The sequence below is a fragment of the Panthera leo genome, chromosome B1 (assembly GCF_018350215.1).
Source record: "Panthera leo isolate Ple1 chromosome B1, P.leo_Ple1_pat1.1, whole genome shotgun sequence".
NCBI lineage: Eukaryota > Metazoa > Chordata > Mammalia > Carnivora > Felidae > Panthera > Panthera leo.
In genome coordinates this window covers 184016670-184040833 of record NC_056682.1, presented here as the reverse complement: position 1 = coordinate 184040833, position 24164 = coordinate 184016670, and the positions used below count along the sequence as shown (strand labels likewise).

Below are 24164 nucleotides of genomic sequence, written 5' to 3'. Positions count from 1 at the left end.
TCCAACACATGCTACGGTATATTAAATATTACCTTGTGTTCTTTCTCAGAGAATGACTTTAAACCTCTTCCTCATTCCTCTTATGTAATTCCTTAAAGACTCACCCCAGCCCTCTTCACCCACTTCAATTGTTTTTTAAGTTTATTTATTTATTTTGAGAGAGAGCAAGAGAGAACACGTAAGCCGGGGAGGGGCAGAGAGAGAGAGGGAGAGACTGAGACTCCCAAGCAGGCTCCTTGCTGTCAGTACAGAGCCCGACTCGGGGCTCGATCCCACAACCGTGAGATCGTGACCTGAGCTGAAATCACGAGTTGGACGCTCAACTCACTGAGCCACCCAGGCGCCCCTCCCACTTCAGTTATTTTTTAATCTTTTTTTAAAATTGTTTTATTTTTAAAAAATTTTTTTTAATGTTCATTTATTTTTGAGACAGAGAGAGACAGAGCATGAACGGGGGAGGGTCAGAGAGAGAGGGAGACACAGAATCCAAAACAGGCTCCAGGCTCTGAGCTGTCAGCACAGAGCCCGACGCGGGGCTCGAACTCACGAACCATGAGATCATGACCTGAGCCGAAACCAAGAGTTGGACTCTCAACTGGCTGAGACGCCCAGACACCCCTAACCATGCATTTAGTACGGACGCCAGGAACTCCAGTGAATCTTTCTGGTCAACCAAATTCTGGAGGGAAGGCTATTCGACTTCACCAGATTTCATTGCAAAGTGCAGTTGGTAACAGTGTCCATTTTCTTACACCTCAGGGCTAAACACGCACAGTCCCCTGTCCCAAGTGAATAAGCACGGCACATGGAAACCGGTTTCAGTTTTGCTCGATGACCCGTGACCTTCCGCACATCGGGCTCATCACTGCGGAGATCGGTGGTGACAGATGAAAATGAAGAAGGCGTAGGACACCTGACAGCATACTCTCTCCGGGCCCTTCCCTCGAAATTCTGTTTTCAAAGGAAATCTCTACCTAGGCATATGAAGATTATTTTATTTTCACATACTTCCAAGTCTCAAGTGCAGCAGAACTAAGTCCAAGGTTTATGGGTCCTAGACTCATGCTAAGCTGATGCAGTAGCCACAAGTCACATGAGGCACTGGTCACGTGGCTGGTCCAAAGGGAGTTGTGCTGTAAGTGTAAAACATACACTGGGTTTCAAAGACGATTTTTTTAAAAAAGGCAAAATACCTCATTAATATTTCTTATACCGGTTATTGTACAAATGGTTGTACGGAGATGCAGTAAGCTAAATCGAACACGTGACTAAAATTTACTTTGCCTCTTTCCGTTTGCTTTTTATTTTTATTTATTTAAAAAAATTTTTTTTTAATTTTTTTTTTAAACGTTTGTTTATTTCTGAGACAGAGAGAGACAGAGCATGAACGGGGGAGGGGCAGAGAGAGAGGGAGACACAGAATCGGAAGCAGGCTCCGGGCTCTGAGCCACCAGCCCAGAGCCCGACGCGGGGCTCGAGCTCACGGACCACGAGATCCTGACCTGAGCCGAAGTCGGACGCTTAACCGACTGAGCCACCCAGGCGCCCCTCCGTTTGCTTTTTAAATGTAGCTTTTAGAAAATCTGAAATTACCTATGTGACTAGCATCTGTGGCTTACGTCGTATTTCTCCTGGATGATGCGCTTCCAGATTTGAAGCGAGCACAGGCTTTTCCTCTAAAAAAAGGGCGTGATGGTAAGTATTTTCGGTTTTGTAGGCCACTTGGTGTCCGTGAAAACTACTCGGCTCTGCCGAAAGCAGCCACAGACAACTAACTCACAAGCAAACGAGCACGGCTGTGGTCCAGCACAACTGTGTTTACCAAAACAGGCGGCTGGCTGGCGGGCCCGTGGGGCACAGTCTGCCGACTCCTGTTCTAAGATTATCAAGCTTTTATTCTAGATTTAGAATTCAGGAAAACACAAGATGACAGAAAATATGCACTTTGAAGGAACGATCATACCGAAGAAATGAGATTGGGCAATTAGATACAATTTCATATACGTGTGGTTGATGGCGCTTGATTTGTTATTTTGCTAAGGTTCCCTGGCGGCGGTGTTGACATCTTCCTATTGTTTCAGTAACATCTACGTGGGATAAGAAGTTCGACCGAGGCTAAAAATTTCAGGACTGGAAAATTTCACGGGCTGACAAAGACGATTGGAGAAGTGGGAGAAGCGTTAGTAGGAGAGAAGAACAATTTCAGGGATGGACAATTGTTTTCTTCATAGGATGGGGGAGTGCTGGCCCCAAAGGGGACCTTGACATCACCGTGTGTGGCTTTAGGGGCAAGGTCTGAATCCCGCCAGAAGGCACTACAGTCTTCAGTCCTTTGGACACCCATGCAACGTAGGAAGCTGGCATCTTGTGGGCTGGAGGAGACCCAGTGGGCAGCTGCTACGCCGTGAGTTGTGGCTACCTCTGTTATGTACAAAACCAACACCGATTAGCAACACATCACACTCTAAATATTGATTAAGCTGAAGCTGATTTCCTGGCTCAAGTCATGTGTGTGCTTATGAGCTGTTTCCTGCCAGGAAAATAAGGCAATTAACTTGAAGAGTTTCAGCTACAGGCATGACACGTGTCCAACCTTCATAGGTATTTTCACATGCCAGCTTGCATTAGCGGAAGTGAAAAATTACCCCCAACGTTCCTTTGTTTAGAAATTATGAGGTCAGAGTCCATGTCTTACTCATTGTTATGTCTCTGGCTTCTGAAATACAGGTAGGCAGGCACACAGTAGGATTTTGGTTAAGTGCTTCCTGCTGAACTAAAGTCTGGGGCGTGAACGTTTCTGCCAGGACCCGCTGTGGTCTGTCCTGGGTCACTGCTCCTGGGGGGGGGCACCTGTATATTAACCGGAGGACTCCATCCAATCTTGAGTTCCTGCCTCCCATTTTTGCGATGGGGAGCTGTCTCCACTTCTCCGTTTCCATCCAGCCTCGCTAATCTCCTTGTAAAGAACCCTCACCCTTTGGCATCCCACCAGGCCCCTGGGGGTCAGGGCTGACATGAGGGACTGTGAGGTCAGGGAAGGTGGCACTCTGGCACCTACCTTACCCATTTAGGGTGGACTTCTCTCAGCTATCAAGTCCCTCCAGACCTTTCAGACAACCTCCCTACATTCTAGAACTTTCCATGTCTCCACACCAAAAATACAAATTAAATTTTTAACGTTTCCTATCCTTCTACCCTCTGTTGGACTCCTGCTCATCTGGCAAGTTCATCCATGTTAATGTGATAATGAAAACAGTGCTGCAGTAAAGTCACATACCTACATTTCTATGCCAGCCTGGTGAAGATAATGCCTTAAAAGCAAAGCCTAAACGCACTGTGTCTATAAGCAAGATTTTGGGAGTGACGGGGCATTTCTGTGCCCCTTAAATTATGCCATTTAGGCAGTCACGGAGATGTTCCACCTCGGAAGCTACTGATTTGTTCTGCACACAATGGAGCTGGGCTCTGAAAGATGCCTGAGCCCTCAAACATCTGTTTACACCAGAAGTAAGCCTTAATCAAAGTCAAATTTGACAATGTCACACCCACTCACAAAACAGATTCCCTTGTGTTTGTGTAATTGAGTATGTATTGTACATTTTTTCTAAAGAAAGAAATGGGTCAGTTAATGTTGTGTTCATGATGAGAGACCCCAAATTGGAGACCAAAATGCATTCGATTCAGCCTGGGAATTGCAAAACAGATGAATTTATGTATCTTCTGGATGGGAAAAAAAAAATCTATCAATTCTGCCTAAACTTCTTTTAGGATGGCTGCATCTGATGCCTTTAAACAAAATCAATAAGAAGAAATTCTATTCAAATAATCTTGCCGGTTCTAAAAAGCTGAGAAAACTTGGCTCTTTTCTCCATATGGTCCACTTGTCATTTAAGGAAGGGACAGAGAGACTGCAAAATCTTCAATCATTCATGTCTTGTTATGGGAAGTTTATTTACACTAACACGTGTACGTGGGTTCATGTGATATACAAACAATAACTGAGTGTGTGTTTTTCTCATTCCTGCCCATCCCATCCCATCAGTCACCTAAGGAAACCTTGGCTAATGAGTGTGCTTTCCCTCCAAACTGGCCAGATCAAACTTTCCATGAGTCAAGAGGTAACTGTATTGCCTTAAAACGCCTACTTTTCCAATTTCTGCTGACCAGAAAGAAGCAAAAGTCCTGTTTATGTCAACAAAGCATGCAATTAAACCGAATGGGCAGTGATGTCAATATGGACCCCAAAATCGAGATGTGCCTTGGGAAATACTTCCCAGTTTACTAATATGCCTTCCCCAAACTGAGAGCTGGCTAGAGAAACCACCACAACAATGATCAATGCTTCTAGTTGTCTGCTCCCCCCCTCCTCTTTAATACTATTTGATACGCTATTTCTTTTTAACTTAAATCATACGATGGTAACCAAGGTTGAGTTTGGTTCGATTTCATGGAGTACCTACTCTGTGCGGGCATCGGGACAGGTGCGGAAAGTCCCTTTTCTCACTCACTTCTAACCTCATCCTTCACAGAACGTCTCCCTTCAAAGCCAATCTTCACAAGGGCTTTGGGAGGGACACAGCATTCCAGTTTTACAGCTGAGAAAATAGCATGGGTTCAGAGACGGTAAGTAACTTGCCCGAGGCCAACCAACCACTAAAAACCAGAACCAAAATTCAAATTCCCATCTGACTCCAAAGTCTGCGATAGTGTCCTTCTTGCCTTCCAGTTAACACCCCAAAGGAGAGGCCCTCAACTCACCAACTCACCTCTCCACCTGTCCCACTTTCTGGCTACAGGTGGAGGAAAAGTTGGGACTTTGCTCACTCTCATCCTGAAGGCGGGGTGGGGATGTGTGTGGGCGAAAATCCCCCCGTGTCACTACGGCTTGGTTGTGGGGAGGGTAGGTATTGTCTTACCCACAAACATACACCTTGAACCGGGCCAGCTCCCCAGCTAGGGTAAGCCCTTCTTTGGATGAGGATGTCGGCCAATCTCTCCAACAATTCCTCACATGCTGCACAGCCCTCCTGCCCCTTGACTCCTTTCTCAGGGGAATAGGATGAGTGGGGTAACAGGAATTCACTTGAGACTATTTATGGTCTACTTGAGTCTATCCATCCTCTCTGAATTGCCTGGATTCTTTAAGCCTTCTCGTCTACCTTTCCTCCAGCTGCCTCCATCAGCCAATTCATGGCTCCCACACTACTGTCAACAGGAATAGAAGGTATAGAAAGAAAGAGGCAAACACCATGGCTTGGGAGATTTTCGGAGCTCTGGTCAGGATGAATGTGGACCCTACTGGCTGACGCGAAGTTTGAAGGTGATCTCTGTATTTCATATATTCATTTTCACTTTTGGGCAAGCGAGATAATTGAGAATTCTCTATACCTTGTTTTGATCTTCTCAAGTCCTGTGTTCCAGAGTAAGGAGTTAATGAATACTTCTAGAGGGATAACCAATGGTCTGTGGCCACTGATGGAGAATTCTGTCGCAGCCACCGTCTGCTAACGATCCCCACGTACATCCGTGCCACTAATGCCCTCTTATTTCTTTGTCCTCTGATTGTCTAACAAGTGCAAATGTCCACTCTGAATATTTCGGCTCTACAGCTGACATCAACGTTCGCCATTGTGAGATCTGTTTTTCTCATTTAAGAAAAAATTATACATTCGAGACCAGAGTTCAGAATGGACAGAAATGCCTTCTACAAGTGCCACTGATATCGATGGGGCTGGGGCAGCCTCAGCTGGTCCAGCCAGGTCTGGAGGAGGGTAAGAGTTAATGATGTAAGAGACTGGCAAGGGGGTCTGTTGGCAAGTTCTACATGGGCCACACCGCTCAGCACCAGTGACCTCAGCGGAAGCGATTCCGTCACCTTTTACTTTCGAGGCCCTCACCTTCTCTGAGGGGGCTCTCTGCATCTTGACCTTTGGTGACCTTAGAATTTTCTGGCAGCTGCTGGAACCAGGGATCATCTTTTCCGAAATCTGCTTGGCATCGTTCCGTGACTTATCTTTCAGGCCTCGTCACAATTATTCATGCTTTGGCAGCATCCTGGCTACAGCCACAGTACTGTTCTTGGGCTGTGACTGAAGGTTACGCTGTCCCCGCCAATGGGGAAGAAAGGCGCCCGCTGCCTCGGGACCCCGGCTCCTGGAAGCCCGCACCCACGAGGGCAGGGGCTTAAAGGCATCTGTTCAGAAAAGCACTCTCAACCTCCAGGCCTTGCGAACGAGCGAACTGGCGGGGATAACACCAAGTGGGAATCGGCTCCCAAATCACGGACGACTTGGCTTTGGAATGCATTCCAAGGCACACTCGCTCTACACCTGGACACGCATCCACACAGACTCGAGCGCTAACCCCCACCAGCTGCCTCTGGACTACAGAAGGACCCTATCTTTAACCTCTCCATCACAGATGGCAAATATTTTCTGGTTTCACCTATTTTTTTTTTTTTTCTTTTTAACATCCTGCTTCTATTCTGTGGCCTGTGCTTCCTGCTTTGTATATTTTAGGCTACTTTAGACATGACCTCACATCCTGACCAATTGCACAGTGGCTGCTAATTGTAAGAGCTTTGCTAACGGCCCATGCATGCATCTATGCATGAGAGGAATGGGTTCCAAGCAGTGAGATCCAGAAAAGCAGTAAGTTAGCGTGGCTAACTAAGAACTGGGGCTCTGGAAGTAGATGGACTTGGGTTGCGATCCTGGACTACCTGTGTGGCCGGGGGCAACTTACTTAACCTCTCTGAGTCTCAAGTCACTTCATCTGAATAAGGATCTTAACAGCTTCTACCTCACAAGGTTGTTGTTAAAATTAATACTGCATAATGGATATAAATGACTTGATATAACGCAAACTATTATTGCTACTCTTATTATTATTCACGTTTCCAAATTATGGGACAGCTTTCTCCCTCCAGTGTCTGCACATTCCTGAGATTCTGCCTCGTTATTCTGCCCCACTCGTACCCTCCACCTGCCGGCCTCGCCTCCCCCCGACCAATCTCTTCCTCTACAAAGCATTCCTTGACAAGCAGAACGGACACAATTACGCATTTTTTTCATCTGTTGTTTTCTGGCCCTCATGTGTTTTGTGCCAATGTTTGCGGCTTCCCCCACCTTGCACACTGAATTTCTCCAAGGTCAGGAAGCCTTACCTTTTAGCAGTGGCTCAGGTAGCTCGTACCTCTAGAACAGAATCCTAAGCAGACGGCTAGACCTTTAGAACAAACGGGGAAACCCATCTTCCAAATCACACTTTTGCTTTCCTGGCTTTGACAAAACCTTCTCATTTAGTTGCAAAATGGCTTGCTTGTTTATCCGAGTCTTTCCTGTACAGTAGCCTATCTGAGGCCCATCTGAAGGAAACACACACTGTCAGGAAGCACTGACATTTCCCTCCTCGTGATCGTTCCCAAATCCCATCCTTCTCTGTCTGCCAAGACACTCATCCACGCTCCAGTTAGTTCCCACATTACGGTATTTTCTATAATCTCTCTTCGGAGCCGCACCTCATGACTTCACTAGCTCACCTTATGCTTCGGGTATCGTCTCTTTCCCCTCTCTGTGACCTGTTCTCCCAAAACCCCTCTGGGTCCAAACAGAACTTTTACACCCGCTCCGACATCTGCCTCTGTTCCCACAGACCACTAGGTCTTTAGGCTTTGTTCTTGTTCCTCTGAGTTCTCGGAACTGACAAGAACTGGTCTCTCCCGGCCAGGCCTTCGGATTTCCACGTGGAACTTTCCAGACCACCTGTACACAAATGTTTCACACACGACTCTACTATGTCATCATTTCTGCCTCTGTGGGTAACCAGTGCCTTGTGGACGGGGATCATCTGTTTAAACTGAAACCCTGTCATTTGTTTTGGCAGTTTTATTTATGAGCCTGTGTGCTGTAACCCTGTGGCATAAATATTAAATAATAATATCTCTCGGGTGCAAAAAAAAAAAAAAATTCAGGTTAACTGACAACTTCTCATGAAAATATCAAGTAAATCCAACCACAAAATTTGGTACTTTAAAATATGAGGCAAAGCATGGATTGCTCAACAGGTATTTTCTAAAGCAGAATTACAATTTGCATTTTTACACCCTCTTGCTTCAAGAAATGCAACAGCCAAGAAGTAAAGAGTGTTAAAAGAAACTTGGGCTAGGTGGCAATTTCTTTGGAATCCAATTCTAATGCCTGACAATGTCTCCCAAGCAGTTTTTAGCTTCTGTGAAGACAGACTCTGCATAACGGCAATACCACATAAATGAAAATAATTCTGGACAATGACATTGCTCAATTTTAAGCGTTCTGTGAATTTCCTATTACATCAGTTTCATGATTCAGCATTTTCTATTTCATTTATTTACAGTAATATATGGCGAGATAACCCAAGGTTTCTGCAGGATCCTGGAACATAAGGTAGGCTGGACAGGAAGGGTGTCACCTTCTGTAAATTTACTATTGTTTAGGAGAATTCAAAGCAGAAGAAAGCAAGCCATCAAAGGAACCGACGAGGACTATTTCCCCCACCTTGTTCTGAGGGTTTAAATTACCCTGGTATTTTAAATGAGCTGCTTTTGAAAAATAGGTTACTGCCATTTAGTTGATGACGGAAACAGAAGCCAAGAAGAGTGCAAATTGTAAACTGACGTGCATAAGCCAAACGTATTCTCTCAAATGACAACGTTCAAGACGCAGCTAAAGTCCCCACTCGGGCGGTAAGCGTGTTACAAAGAACTAGATCTCTTTCTGGCATCCGCAACTTGGCCGGAGTGACCACGGAGGAGTTGAAGAGCGCTGGCAACGCTAGGTTCCTCGCCGGTGCGTTGGCAGAAGACAGTCCGGGCCATGAGGCCCCGGTGGAAAGTAAAAGGAGGTTCGAGGCGGGTGGCGTTCGCCGCGAGAGAGAGGCGAAGTTAAGCACGGGAAGGAAAGGAGCTGCGAGACTGTGAGGGGAGCCCAGGACGGGGAGGGAGGGGGCTGGAGAGCCGCGCGCGGCGGGTGGGGAGGAAACGCGGCTGGCGAGGCTCCCGGGGGGAGTGGGGAACAGGAGGGGAGGGTCTCCAGGGGAACGTAACCCGGGTACGGAGCGCGTCTCGGAGGGAGAGGAACGGACACGAGCGAGAGCGCCGCGCCGCAAGTCCGGTCCACGCACCCCTCTCCGCGCCCCGCGTACCCATCCCAGGTGCCGGGCGCGCCCGGGGCGCAGCGGCGCGGAAGCGAGAAAACTAGCAGCGCCGTACCGCCCGGCGAGGAGGAGGTCCCCGGCCGCCCCCGCCCGCGTCCCCGGGGCCCCGCGCGGAGGGGAGGACCCGGGCAGGGTCCGGCGCTCACCAGGTAGCAGAACAGGAGCAGCGCGCAGGCAGCGCGGCCGCCGAGGCCCGGGGGGACGCCGCCGCTCGGGGGGGCCATGGCTGCGGCCCGGGGACCGACCGCGGGCGGCGGGGGTTGTTGCTGCTGCCGCCGCGGCCACCCGAGCCCCGCGCCGCGCCGCTGCATGGCGAGGCCGCCCGGATCCGGGCCGGAACAGGTCACCTGGTGCAGGGACCGGCCCCCGCCCGAGGCGCCACCTTCCCGCCCGCCCCCGGCCGGGCCGGCCGCCGCGCGCGGGGCCACCTGCCGCCGCCGCCGCCGGACCCGCCGCCGCCACTGCCGCTCCCGCCGTCGCCGCCCCCGCAGCCCCAGCCGAGCGCCGGCTCCTCCCCGCCTCCCAGTGCCCGTCCCCTCCCTCCCCTCTGCCTCCGTGCCCAGCCCGCCTCCCGGCGGCTGCCTCCGACCCCAGCTTCCACCTCGCCCCGCGGCCGGGGACCCCGCAGGTGGGGACTGACCCCGGTCCCGCCCCCTGGCCGCCGCCCCCCCGCCCGGTTCCCTCGGTTCCCGGCCCGCCCCCCCCCCCCTTCCCCTTTCTTCGCTTTCCTCCCCCGCCCCCCTTCGGGCGCTCTTCCTGTCCGCGATCCCTCTCTCCCCTCCCTCCGTTCCCCTTTTTCCCTCTCTCCCATCTCCCCCTCGCACCTTTCTCTTCCTAACCCCCTCTTCCACTTTCTGCCTTCTCTCCCTGCCCTTCTCTCCCTTCCCTCCCTCCCCTTCTCGTTCTATACCCCGCTCCCGCGTCCTCCCGCTCCCACCCACTCCTTCTGCGGGTCCCGCAGCCCAGTTCCCGCCGGTGCAATGGGTTTTGTTTCCTTGCTTTTTTGGCGAGGGCGCCATTCCCGCTGGGCGCAGGGCGACTGTGCCCCCTGCAGTTGCGCCACGCAGCGGCGCAGCTTCTAGTCTTTTAAGGATGGATTTTGACCCCTGCCAACCTCCACCTGTCCACCTGCAGGGGTGGGGCCGCCTCCCTGCGGGCACATTTTTAACCCGGGTTGCGCCCCGCCCTGCCGGCTGGTTCCCGGCACGTTCTGGATGTTTCCCGAGGGTTTTGTGCGGTGCCGCCGCCGCCGCCGCCGCGCTCTTTGTTTTAATTGTCCAGAGTATCGGCGCCCAAAGCGGGTTTGCATTGGATTTGCAGCCCTGTGCCCCGGTTTCCACTTCGGACCGAGGAGAAAACGAATTAATTAGGTCAATGCGATTGTACTGAAGCCCTAAACGAAAGGGTGAGGCTCGTGAAGCGCACACTTTTTAGAATAAATCCAGGCACACCCTCGGCCGTGGGGCCCAGATTGGGACTGGCTGTTCGCGGATACGGGTCCTGCCGCCAAGCGCAGGGGCACGGCTGGCCCTCGAGTCTTCCAGCTTGCGGCCGCCCTGGTGCTCTGGAAAGCGCTGGGCTGTGTCCAGAGGTTCAGACAAGTGCTTGGGCAGGTAGCTGTAGCTCCGAAATAGTTAACCCACGTTCGAAAGTTCTCAGAAGCTTCCCTTTGGCACTGGTGGATTTGTGCGTATTGGAACTAACAATGATTGGGAGCCTGGAAGGACACGGCCCTTGCCCTCTGGAGATGCCACCACGGTAGGGCAAGTCGCGGCAGGCGTCAGGAGAGTCTGGCCATACCGATGGAGTGCCCAGGGTATGCCCTCGGCCGTCTCAGTACAGGCCTGGCCACCCTCAGCAACTGAGCTGAGTCATTCCTTTCTTTTTTTAGGTCACCTGAGGGCTGCGGCCCTGGGTCAGGTTCTTGACTCCCAGTCACTCGTTCCAAGGTAATGCCTTCTGTCACTGGTTCTCAAACTTCAGCCTGCATGTGAATCCCGGGGAGGGCTTATTAAAACACACGTTGCTGGACAACCCCACTAGAATTTCAGATTCAGTTGGCCCTGGGTGAAGCTTGAGAAGCTGTATGCTGGTCCACAGACCCCATTTCCAGAACCATTGGCACGTAGATAAGGTCATTGTGCTCCTACCTCGTCCAGCAGGCACTACATTAAAACATCTGAGAGTGTCTTTGTTTGACAGCTGTCTCCAGCACCCCTGCCCCACTTCCAAAGACCCGCAGCACTGAAAATTCTCCTGTGTGATGTGGAAAATCGTTTATTCTATTGAGTGTCCAGGGGGGTTGAAAGATTTGGCAGCTTTGTCCCAGATTGTGTCCATATTATTTTGGGGGGCAGGTCAAAGTATAGACGAGACTCTTTTTTTTTTTTAATTTTTTTTAACGTTTTATTTATTTTTGGGACAGAGAGAGACAGAGCATGAATGGGGGAGGGGCAGAGAGAGAGGGAGACACAGAATCGGAAGCAGGCTCCAGGCTCTGAGCTGTGAGCACAGAACCCGACGCGGGGCTCGAACCCACGGACCGCGAGATCGTGACCCGAGCCGAAGTTGGACGCCTAACCGACTGAGCCACCCAGGCGCCCCTATACTCTTTAATGTGTATGGAAGGAAAACTGTTGGCCAGTTCGAGAAAATGGGGCTTCACAATATTTCTGGAATTTCCGCCTGTCTTCCTGGGCCTTTCTCTGGAGTTCTCTTCCACTTCATTGCACAAAGACTCAGTTTGGCCTTCAGGGAACGAAATGGCTCCCTTAGGTTGTTTGTAATCAGGATTCATGGAATCCAAGTTTCAGAAGCCTTGTGAGTTTGAATTTACCTAACTGTAGTCGTTGTGGAGGCACCCCTTGGGGCACTGAGCTATTTTTAATGTGGTGCACTGAATCTCTTACTTACTAGGCCTCTGTTGTGCCCCTATTGTGCGCCAGGCATCACTCAACACCCCAAAATCCAGAGGTAAGAAGGTGCCCTGTTCCGTGAGGAGCGTCAGGCAGGCAGAGAACTGACCTCAAGACAATTCGGTCCTCAAAAAGGGATGTTCAGGTTGCTCTGTGGCCCAGGGAAGGGGTGTGGCAGGATTGACTGATTAATGTTGTATTGAAGAGGGGAAAGAAAAACAGAAGGTCAGGATTTCTATTCACAGTGGACTGTGACATTTTGATCCAGAAGACGGAATCGGTCATTGCCCTTGCCTCCTCTGTCCGGATCAGTAATTTGAAGGGTGTGGTCTGAGTGCAGAAGAAGACCGTTCGTTTTAAAATACCATTCTTTCCCACCTTTACAATTTATTGGTTCGAATTAAGTTTTAATGCTCCACTAACCTGGGAAGGTCCCTGGGGACTGTATCTGCTCTCACTCATCACTGCCTTAGGGTTATCTCATCCCCTCTGAGAGACAGTGAGAGAGCAATCCCACACCTCAACACAGAAAAAGACCGAGTCCAGCAGGAGGATGATAGCCTCTCTCTCTGCAAGGCTTATGAGGAGAAGCATCCAGAAGCCTGGACGGGTCAGGTCAGGGCTGCAGGAAAAAGGCATGACCTTCACTGAATATGCTTGCCTCTGTAAGCACGGAATGGCGTTCTAGGCCAGGAGTTCTTAGAATCTGAAATGACATAACATCTGTAAAATCCCAGGGACCGATGCAGTTGGCTACCTATCCACTTGCCAAGTAAAAGTATTTAAAACAAACAAAAACCCCAATATACTATTTTTATCAACATTATTTCATCCAAAAGACGGTATTTTTACCGTCAAAAAATTAGGAAGGATCCAATATCACAATAAAAGACAGCTCTTTAAATGGAATATAATTTGTGAAAAATTCCAGACTTGTCATTGCCTTATTTTTTGCTACCTTCAGGCTGTCACAGTCCACGCATGGGCACTTGGAAACCACATTTCTAGGTACTGAGGATGTCTTGGGATCTGTCTTGAGGTGTGTCCCTGCAAAGACACCTGATCTCTGAGTTATAAGAGGGGGCAGGGAGGGCACTGCAGAGCAGTGAGGAAAGCGCCCTCCTACATAAACCTTTGGGCCCAGGCAAATGCCACCAGCTCTAGAGAGACATCCCTTGTGATCTCAGGTCAAAAATCAACCGGTGGTTTCTCTCTGTCCCCAGCGAACATTGCTTGTAACCCCGTGTGGCAACTGGCTAATCCTGCTTCGTATTCTGGTCGGTTTGTACACCTGTTCTCCTCAGCTCTGGGCATTGTCCCCTGGCCTTATACGTAGAAGCTTCTTAGGCATAGTCAGTCAATCAGATTGACTTCATCATCTTCTTTTTCATTTTTTTCTTTCTATCTGTCCTTTCCTTCTTGCCCCCTTATTACCTTCCTGCCTTCTTTTCCTTTTATATCCATTGTTATCTCCTCCAGCTCCTTCCTGTTAGTACACAATTTTCCCCGTGGGCAGGGTCCTCTGGAATTCTGTACCCTGCCACTTCCCATCCATTCTGCAACTTCAGATATGCGGAATAAAGATAAATGAACTGTGACATTTGCCTTTTACATCAAAATACAAGAGAAGAAAACAAAAATGGAAGAGAAGATTGCTGTCAGACCACACATTTCCCATCCCCATCGGAAAACCATGGTCTTTTTTCCTGCCAACAATGACCTTGGGGATCCAGTTAAATCCTGCCTGACGTTTTTAACATTCAGTACTTCCGTTTTTCTCACGGGGGGGGGGGGGGGGGGGGGATGAGAAAGCCTAGGCTTTACCTTCCCTAAATCTGTTCCTGTCTCGGTTCTTCCTTTTTTGAATCCTCCGTATGTACCAATTATTTCCTGTTTCTTCCTCTCTTAGAACATTCCACCAGGTGCCATTCTCATCCCCGGGTCCCCAGACCTCATCTTTTGAGCCTCAAGTCTCTCTGACTGCAGACTCCTTTTCCCTGGGCCACAGGGTCCTCGCTTTGAGAAGTTGAGTGAAGAGAGGATGGAAGCATTTGTGTAAGCTGGGAGTTTTTCCATGTATTTCTGTGGGGATGCGGAAGGTCTCAGAATCACCCAGTCTGTAAGCCTGGCGCACTCCGAAATGAGCTCTATTTCTGGGCCTGTCAGATGAAATGCTGTTGCTCCCGGTTATTTTTGGCTCTTTGCCCTTCTGAATAGGTGCATATTCAGCTCAATTCTCCCCCCGACCCTGAGCTGGGAAGAAGCAGGCAGCTTCCCTCAGCCAAGCCTCCTCTCGAGTCAGGAACATTTGCCCCCTTAAGCAGCAGCTATCTCAAGAGTCCTGGACTGCGCAGCGGCTGTTTATGCCGTGGCCAGGGGGGCAGCAGGGGAGTCCGCTCCCTGGCCCCCTCAGATGACTGATGGAGACCCTTGTGAGCCGAACAGCAGGTACAGCCAGGTATCCAAAGCCTCCTCGTTCATACATACAAAGGTCTGCAACCTGCCCCACTGGGCCTGGCTGCAAAAACTTCTCCTACCATCCTCAGGGCACCTGGGATGGCCAGGGGACATTTTCGGCTCAGTGAGCACAGAAATAGCTGTACACTGAGGGTCTGAGGAAGGAAGAACGCTGGGATGCAGAAGGTCAAGGGCATGTAGTTAGAAAACTATCTTCGGGTGAGCATGTTGAGAAGAACATGTGTGTGAAAAGGGTGGAGGGAGGTTGGGTGTGAGTGTGCAGATCCACGTGGGACGGAGAGCGAGGAAGGACAGCGACTGTGCACCTAGGGAGTGTCAGTGTAAATAATTGAAGAGAGAGAGTGAGTACACCTGAGACCTTGGGGAAAGCGGATTGTATCTACGAGTCCTGACAATATTTTATAACTGCATCCTGCAGTTGAAATCGCGATCCTTAGACAGGCATTAACATCGACTTAGGGCTTTTAGTCTATCCGGTAATAAACAATATCAAGTGAAATGAAATGTCAAGATGAGCTGTACTTGCATGGACACTTAGTAAGGTCCATATAAAATCAAGAAAAGCATAGAGAAGAGGAAGCTAGCCCAGGGTTCTCTTAACAGCTACTTATCTCTGCAGCCTTTGACTGAGAGACTTCTTTTGAAAGTTCTTACCACGTTATCACTTTGAGGCACTAATTCACTCAATCCTCATGACAGCAACAGCAGCAGCAGCCTCGTTTTACAGACAAGGAACTGAGTCGTTTGAAAGATCCCAGGTCCAGGGTCATCACCAGGTGGCAGAGCTGGTTTGGTCCGAGCAGCCGTGCTCAAGGACCGGAGCTTCCACGACTACACGAAACTTCTGTAGTGACAGCGGGTGGTGGAGGGGCAAGCAGGTGTCGTGAGGTATGTCCAGGGCTCGCACCTGGGTTTGAAACGTAGGTGTGTGTCCGGGCTTCATGGTGCCTGGGGACAGACACTGCCATGTCGGACACATCTGTCTGGGGCCATCCTGACACTCCCCAGCTATGTTGCCTTTGCCGGGTCACGAATCCTTTTTTGAACCTCAGTCTCCAGCCTCTGCAAAGCTGGGGATAAAGTCACCGATCTGGCCATCGATGTGGTGTTGTGGGGGCCAGTGAGGTAGCATGGGTGAGGGTGCGTGGCAAATCGTCAAGCCCTAGACAAGAGTAAAGCACTTCTTGTGTATTTTTCAGACTCACCTACTTCCAAAAAAGGCTCAGAAAGAAAGGTCCATCCCTTGTAAGTTTATGAAAAACAGAAAATAAATAAATAACCTGTCAAGGGGTTAAGGATGACCCCACCCATGAAGCACATCTCCATTATAACCCTGGCGCAGGGGAGGGTATTCCCCCAGTATTTACCCCCCAGGGGGTGGGGGGGAAGCCAGCTGCCGTGTGTCAACTCTCACCACCAGCAAGCCAGCCATGTGACGGGAGAGAGATGCTCAGACATTCCGACCCCCGTGTGGGCCAGACCTGCGAATGAGCAAATCATCCTGAAGGTTTATCCGTCGAGCCTTTACATGACTCGAACCCAGCCCCGCCCCGTTCAGCTGAAACAGCTTCAGAATCCCTAAGCCAGAATTGCCCGGCTGAGTCCTAGCAACTCACTGACCCATGAAAGGTAAAAATAAACTGTTCCGAGCCACTAAGTTTAGGGGTAGTTTGTTGACAACAGTAGGTAACTGAAACAGTGTCCTAGGCTAATATTATATTTTAACTCAACAGTGTAGTTCATTTTGAGCTCCCTGGCATTTGAAGCAACAAGGGGAGCAGGATGGATTATATGCACTTCTTATTATCTTGAGTATTAGGATTTACCTGAAGGGCTATTTCATCTGACTCGTCTCCTTGTGGTCCAATCAGAATGAAAATTAAACTATCTTCTTACATTAGAATCTCTCCGGTCTTGACCAAAATTACGGTTGTGCAAATTCTATAATCTGCCCTGCTAGAGCAAACCAAAGAATTACAGTTGTCACTGACAACAAAATGTTCCTTGCATCTGGCCCAAATCTTTCAGACGGTAGCTCAAGCCTATTTTCTCCTGTTTGGTGCTCAGTGTCTCTTCTGCCTCCTGCCTCATCCCCACCCCAAATTAAGTCACAAATGGGCTCAGTGTCTCTGGGGTCCTAAGCAGCCAAAATTAATGATTAAAATAGAAATGCTGAAAATAGTTGAAACTGAAGCAGATTGGATGATTTATTCAAACCTTCAGGAAAAATTACTATTCAGCCCAGAATTGGAAATTGGATTTGTGGTTCCTAAGAATGCAACACTTCCCTGGCGCTAGCCCCCGAAAGGGAAAGGAAACAAACACGTAACATACATCCGTGACCGTCTTTGTGTCCTTTAGACCCAGGCTCTGGGAGGTCAGGAACCGCATCCGTGTTCTGGGTAGTGCAATGTTTAATGCCTTATGGTGCTTATTAAAGCTTGTCTTCATTAAGTGACCTTCCAAGTCTACGATAATGAAACACATAAAGCTGAGTGTGAATCGGGGATTTCTGTTCTCTCCAGTGTGACCTTGGTGAACAGGCGTTACCTGCCTGTGGGTCCCATTCTGGGAAGGCTGGTTAGCACGTGGGGTATTTGAGGTCACCTCACTTACGTAGAACCTGAATGAGGCCCAGCCAACCCTGTGAAGGTAGTGAACCTTGTCCTTGTGTCCTTGACCTTGTTTTCTGTAGTCTTCCCCCACATTTGTCTTCACACCCCTAAGCAGGACTTCCGAGTCCTCGTAGCGAACCTCTGTGTGGACAGCCTGAAGGGTAGCAGAGAGGAGCACTCTCAAATCCCAGCTGAGTTCCTTATACCACATTTTCCTAAATACTTTCAAATCACCAAGACATTTCACATCCATATTTCAGGTCACTGTCTCAACAATTCCTGTGGAATCCTGGGGGATGACCCTGTTATGGGTTGAATTGTGTTCTCTAAAAGGATATGCTGGGAGTCCTAACCCCTGGTACCTGCGCATATGACCTTATTTGCAAATAGGGCCTTCGCAGATGTAATCAAGTGAAGCTGAGATCGTAGGGTGGGCCCTGATCCAATATGACCAGTGTCCTTACAAGAAGATGGAAATTTGCTCATAGACATGCACCGAGGGGTGACAATGTGAAGACACAGAAGGAAGAAGGCCATACGAAGACAGAAGCAGAGATTGGAGCCACGAGGCCACAAGCCAAGGAACGCCCGGGGCTACCAGAAGTGGGAAGAGACAAGGAAGCATCCTTGTCTAGCGGCTTCAGAGGGAGCGTGACTTTGCCTGTGCCTTGATTTTTGGACTTCTACCTTCTAGAACTGTGAAACAACAAACTTCTATTGCTTTGAGCCACCCAGTTTGGGGCACTTTGTTAGAGCAGCCTTCGAAAACTAATATGTAAGTGTTGTCATTTTCTTGTATTTTTTAATGCAATGTTATTGGATTACCTTTTTAATCCAATGTTATTGGATACCTACTGTGTACCAGACTCTGTGCTGAGCTCTAGAACTCAGACCCAAAGCTACAGGTTGATACAAAACAAATCAAAGACCTGAGCCCTCTGATGAGTTTCTATGCTCATTCTGTCGAGTCTCAGGCTCTCCCTCAGCATCCTTACGCCCAGACACCCCCACCCCCACGCCCATCCGTCACCACTGTCTGGTCTGTGCCCGTTCCCACAACTGGCTGAGACGTAGGCAGTGCTGGGCCTAGAAGCAGCTTGGGAGATCTGATCCAGCCCCGTGGCTTTCCAGGTGTACCATCTGAGGTTGAGAGGGGTCACCCTACCAGTCAAAAGGCAGCATTGAACTCCAACACGTCTTCTCACTCTCTGACTCTGGTTAATTCATGTTATGAATAAATTCAACAAACAACAAATGTTTGTCGAACGAACACTAAATTATTAATCCCTGATAACGAGAATATGTTCTACCTCCCAGAGGTATTTGAATGTGAAACAATGCCTTAACCCAGAGGAGTGCATTTCAGATCGCGGAGGGTGGGACTGAAGGTTGGGGCGGGCAAAGCAGGACAGGGGGACCCGGGGGGCAAGGGTAGGGTCTTTCACTGACCTCATATCTCATATCCTTAAAGCAACTTCGGTGTCTGCTCAGGACAGAATGGCGACCACGGAGAATTCTGGACGGGGCGGAGGAAGAGATTGCTCCCTTCTGTACTTTGAGCGGCAACAAAGGGCTATGACCGATGCCCTCTTGGATGCAGAAGGAGGCACTGGCCTCATTATATGCATACACCATGACTGCTGTCTTAAACTCCAATACTGCTGAACAATTCAGAAATAGATCCATTATAGGTCTGCTTTAGCCCCAGGGCTTTAACACGGGTCACTAGAAAATCCAAGATTGCACAGTAATTCAAACTCTTAAGAGGAAAAGGAAAAAAAAATTCTCTTCAGCACTCCCGCCTGCCCAGAGTCCCTCCCTCCAGCATCACAGGGAGCCCCTCTTCATTTCTGTAGTGCTTTAGAATAAATAGCTCTTATGTTGAACTTGAAATCTAAATTTTTCGCCAGCTATTAATTGATAAGAGAAGCTCGTTTTACCTCTCATGCTCTGTAGTAAGATTACGGTGTAAATAAACTGGGTCAGGTTTAGCCGGATGGAGGTGAACTGTTCTCTAATTCCCCTTAATCTCTGGTAAAGGAATAACTAGGATTTGAACGTCAACATTCAATAAGCAATTATGGCACTCCTTCAAACACGATCCAAATTAGTCTGCTGTTCCCTCAAATAGAATCCAAAGGACCTCCAAACCGTGCTCTTCGATTGCAACCTCCTTGTTTTGTTCTAACCGGTGAGAGGAGTCAGGATTGCAGGAGGGATTTGATTTGATTTATATTAATTTTTAGAGTATCAGGGATCTCTTGTTTTACTTGAAACAGATCAGGGAACGGGGTCAGTCAACAAGGGTTTTCTCGACTACTGATCACTGATGTCGACTACTGATCACTCAGCATTTCATGAGGCTGGCTTCTAGCTTTCACAGTGCATTAGAATCATTATCTAATTATTAATCTCACCCTAGAGCTCTGAGGAGCTTATGACACCCGTTGAAGTTAATGAAGGCTTTTACCTGTGGATCTGGCACTAAATCGCTGTGATTGACCGAGTGCCCACAATATGGTAGGCACTGATTGACAGAGGGGAAAAAGAATGAAACGGAAGGAAATTAAGAAGAGGAAGAAGGAGAAGGCGTCAGAGAGGAGGAGGGGCGAGAAACCAGAAGGAGATTGTAACTTCAAAACACCTCGTTAGGAAAATGGGGCAGTTAAGGAAGAACTCACCAAGTAATCTGCTTAAACTTTAATTAATTATTCATTTATATATATTTATGTGGCACACTTTCTCTAGGGAAACCAATGTGCTTTGCAAACATATTAAATAATTAACTCCCTCAAATCTGAGTGGAAAGGGAGCAAAATTACTCCAGAAAAGGACTGGCGGGGGTGATGAGTGATGGATGCGTCTGGCTTTGAAGAGGCGATCCTGTGTGATACCCACCAGAGACCGCATAACAAAAGACCTCTTCTGGGGGGTAACTATGGGTACTATGGTGATCCCTCCCCCCACCTTCCAGAAGAAGCAGCTTTTGCTTATACAGATAAATGATGCTACGGAGAGAGACAAACAGGAAGACACATAAATTGATATGATACAGAAATCCAGTATATTTTGAGGAAGGGTGCTATTAGAAGAAAGTCAAATGGAGTGCATCTTTTAATAAAATACTGCCTTTGAGACAAAAGTTAAAGTTAGGACGTATTTCGAACCAAGAACATTGAACATGGCATTAAGTAAAATGAAATTGCAATGGCCAAATGATGAGCAGCAGCGGTTAGTAAGTTGTGTTTAAACAGATGTTGACTTCCTGAAATTACATCCTCAATGCATCGTTGACAGGACACTATTAAAAAAATAAAATACCTTTATTTTTTTTTTAAATTATTTTTTTTTAACGTTTATTTATTTTTCAGACAGAGAGAGACACAGCATGAACGGGGGAGGGGCAGAGAGAGAGGGAAACACAGAATCGGAAGCAGGCTCCAGGCTCTGAGCCATCAGCCCAGAGCCTGACGCGGGGCTCGAACCCGCGGACCGCGAGATCGTGACCTGAGCCGAAGTCGGACGCTTAACCGACTGAGCCACCCAGGCGCCCCTAAAAAAAAAAAAAAAAAAAAAAAAAAAAAAATACTTTAGCACAAGTGGTTTCAACATTTCTCTGGAAAGTGGAAATGTATCTGCCAGAACAGTGGAGGGCAAAAACAAACAAAAAACTTAGGAAATTAAAAAAACACAAACTAAAAAACAAGAAGTGAAAGCGGCAGCTGTTCGGAGGCAGTGAGCATGGCCGAGGGGTGAGCGGGGCAACCATACAGGCATCAGAAGATTCGTGCCTTCTTGGGTCCAGCACTCTTGGGCAGTTGCAGGAACAGCCTTATGTTCACTGCATCTCAAAACTAGTAAATTGGAATGCACCCACGCAGGAGGACAGACGTGGTCCTTGGAGAGGTCATGGTCATTAAAACTGCAACATGCATTTGTTTGTGTACATATGGCCGGAGGGCTTGGCACCTGGCAGCTAAGGCTGAGACTTGGCCAAGTGACCTGTGGGAAGTTTCAGTGTGGGAAAGAGACCAGTGATTAACAAGACCGGCCTCCTTACCTTTTTAAAATGAAAGATCCGCCTTACCCCAAGACCACTGGCAAGAAATTAAAATAAAAAAGAGGAAGGGTGGTGAGTCCAAGGGAAGAAACTTTTTTTTTTTTAATTTTATTTTTAAAATGTATTTAACTTCAAGTTAGTTAACATACAGTGTAGTATTGGTTTCAGGAGTAGAACCCAGTGGCTCATCACTTACATACAACACCCAGTGCTCATTCCAACAGGGCCCTCCTCAATGCCCATCACCTACCTTTTCCCTCCTGTGACCACCCCCAGCCCTCCTCCATCAACCCTCAGTGTGTTCTCTGTATTTAAGAGTCTCTTATGGTTTGCCTGCCTCTCTGTTTTTATCTTATGTTCCCTTCCTTATAAGGGAAGAAACTTTTTTAAAAGCAAACAAGACCAGTCTATTGATTCCAAACTCCACCTGGAGCCCTGATGGCTTTCAATTTTTATTTTATTTTACCTTCTTTTTAAAGAGAGTTTATCTTCCTTCCTTCCCTTCCGTCCTTCTTTCTTTCTTTTTTTTTTAAGTTTATTTATTTTTATTTTGAGAGAGAGAGAGAGAGAGAGAAAGAGAGAATGTGAGCAGGGCAGGGGCAAAGAGAGGGAGAGAGCGAGAACCCCAAGCAGGCTCTGTGACCGCACAAAGCCTGACACGGGGCTTGAACTCACAGACTGTGAGATTATGACCTGAGCTAAATTCGAGTCAGATGCTTAACCAACTGAGCCACCCAGGCTCCCCTCTTTCTTCCTTCTTTCCTTCTTTCCTTCCTTTCTAACTTCATCCTTCCTTCCTTCCCTCCCTCCCTCCCTCTTTCCCTCCCTCCCTCATTTGTTCTTTCTTTCTCTTTCTCTTTCTCTTTTTCTTTCTTTCTTTCTTTCTTTCTTTCTTTCTTTCTTTTCTTTCATTCTCTCTTTTCCTTCCTTCCTTCCTTCCTTCCTTCCTTCCTTTCTTCCTTCCTTCCCTTCTTCCTTCCTTCAAAGCATCTTGGTGTATGGGATAGAAGTGATTCTCCACCAATTTCCAAATAAGGGCCTCTGAGCCAGTCCCTTGACAGCCTGAGCCTAAATGGGCTCTATCCATTGAAAATGATGACAGCCACTCTCAGGATTGTCCTCAGGATCAAATGAAATGGCGGCAGGGGAAGTGCTTTGCAAAGTACACAAATGTGGGGTCACTGGTATCATTTTGGACAGGGAGAAAAGTCTTACTGTGCAGGGCACACACTTGCAGGAGTCAGGGTTGAAAACTCACAGGTCTCTCCTCCCATCCCCTTCCATAAGACGAACATCCCATGCTGCTGCCCCTGGAATGTTCCAAAATCATGCTCCAGTTTCAGAGATGTTTTTCTCACTTTATTATTCGCTTTCCCCCTTGGACTAACCCCAGTTTATCTCGTTCGTTTCAACATTAGTCAGAGATCAGTCTTTAGCTGTCATGTAAAGGAACTAACATTTTCCTGCCTAATCCCCCGACTTCCGGCTGCACAGACCACAAAACACACTGGGACACAACAAAACAAGCACTCTCTTCATATTCCTCCGAGGGCTGTAGATAAATTCTCCTTCCACAAGATAAACAGGCAGGCTGCCTGGAGTGACTTGTGTCTAGAGCTTTCCTTTATTCACACCAACTAAATTCTTCTAACTCCATTCACATGTTTAGTACCTATTGCTTATACCTTCTAATCTAAAATACCAAAGGCTTTTTCAAATTGTGTAAGCCATGGCATTACCGATATTTTTAGGTAGTGTTTCATTATTGTGTACTGTGAATCTATTCAAGGATATTTGTATCTGTAACATACATACATATAGGGTTTGAATCTGTTTTACATATTATGTATACAGAGCAATGACACGTGTTAGAGACGAGCTTAAACTTATTTTGTATCTATAATAGGTTTATGTAATTTATGTATTTTTTTTTTTTACGTACACAAAATAAGCTTAAACTTTGGTATGTCTAATCTCAACTCACCAGATTTAAATTTAGGGTGGTTAACAGGTACTTCCGTGACATTTCTAAATCCTGCATCTCCAATTATATAAAAGAAACATCTGCCTACCTAACCAATTTAACAAAAAGAAATAGGCAAAATACGGAGAGAGCCTGGCAGGCTTGAAGTGAGAAGTAACACCCTTCAAATGATAACGCCCGGTCCCCCAACTGTGATCTCATTAAGCCTCAAACTACTCCATGAGGGATTCAGTGACTGCTTTTACTTTTATTTTCAAAGAAAGGACAGTGGAGATCCAAGGAGATTTAGCCCATTTTCAAGGTCACTCATGTACAGCGTGGTAAAGAGGCTGCAAGCCCAACACCTACAGTTGGCTGCGACAGTGTCCCGACAAAGTGACACACGGTCTGTCCCTGCGGTGGGGGATGGGAGGGGGGGCGCATCGGACCCCTATCAGAGCACTTCAACCTCTTGGGAAACTTTACAAAGCTTCTCCAATTCCTCCAGACTGCGGTTAAGCATGCGAATGATTGTATTATAGCTTTTAATACCTTCCCATCTCCCACCAAAATTGAGATGGGGAGAGATATTTAAAGTCTCAAGAGCACAGCAATCAAGCAACCGGTTCCTTTATTTTTTTTTTTTAATTTATTTAATTTATTTTATTTCTCTGCAAAGGAAGAAATGGGAAAGTCGTTTGTGCATTTCAAACTTAAATCTTCAAAGCTGACTTGTAGAATCATAAGCTCAACTTCCCTCAAGGAATTAGAAAAGGCTCTGTCCCTTCGTTGGGAGTTTTGAGGAAGGCTTGAGTGTGGTTATTTTCGTATATATGCTACGTGTCTAAATAGCTTGAGAAATAAAACTGATTCTTAGGTTGAAAAAACGCTAGCCATATTGTGTATAAAATTCTTAAAAATTGGATGGAGATGTTCAAATT

General features: G+C 47.8%; 1 protein-coding gene and 1 long non-coding RNA gene across 8 annotated transcripts in view; one reads left to right on the top strand and one right to left on the bottom strand.

Moving 5' to 3' along the window:
• SEL1L3 (SEL1L family member 3) overlaps positions 1 to 9588 on the bottom strand; it is a 103670-nt gene extending 94082 nt beyond the window's left edge. For 3 of the 7 annotated variants that reach the window (XM_042936761.1, XM_042936759.1, XM_042936764.1), the window contains exon 1: positions 9339 to 9584. In XM_042936761.1, coding sequence (XP_042792695.1) covers positions 9339 to 9503 — 165 coding nt within the window. In that variant the 5' untranslated portion in view covers positions 9504 to 9584. Of the gene's footprint in view, positions 1 to 9338 lie in introns of all 7 variants that reach the window. The other 4 variants (XM_042936758.1, XM_042936760.1, XR_006201995.1 and 1 more) reach the window with 3 other exon arrangements.
• Positions 1544 to 20494, top strand: LOC122218556. The gene is made up of 5 exons (XR_006201996.1): positions 1544 to 8825; positions 11084 to 11141; positions 14017 to 16214; positions 17461 to 17975; positions 18672 to 20494. It is a non-coding gene; the product is annotated as an uncharacterized LOC122218556 (long non-coding RNA).
• Positions 20495 to 24164: the final 3670 nt, after the last annotated feature.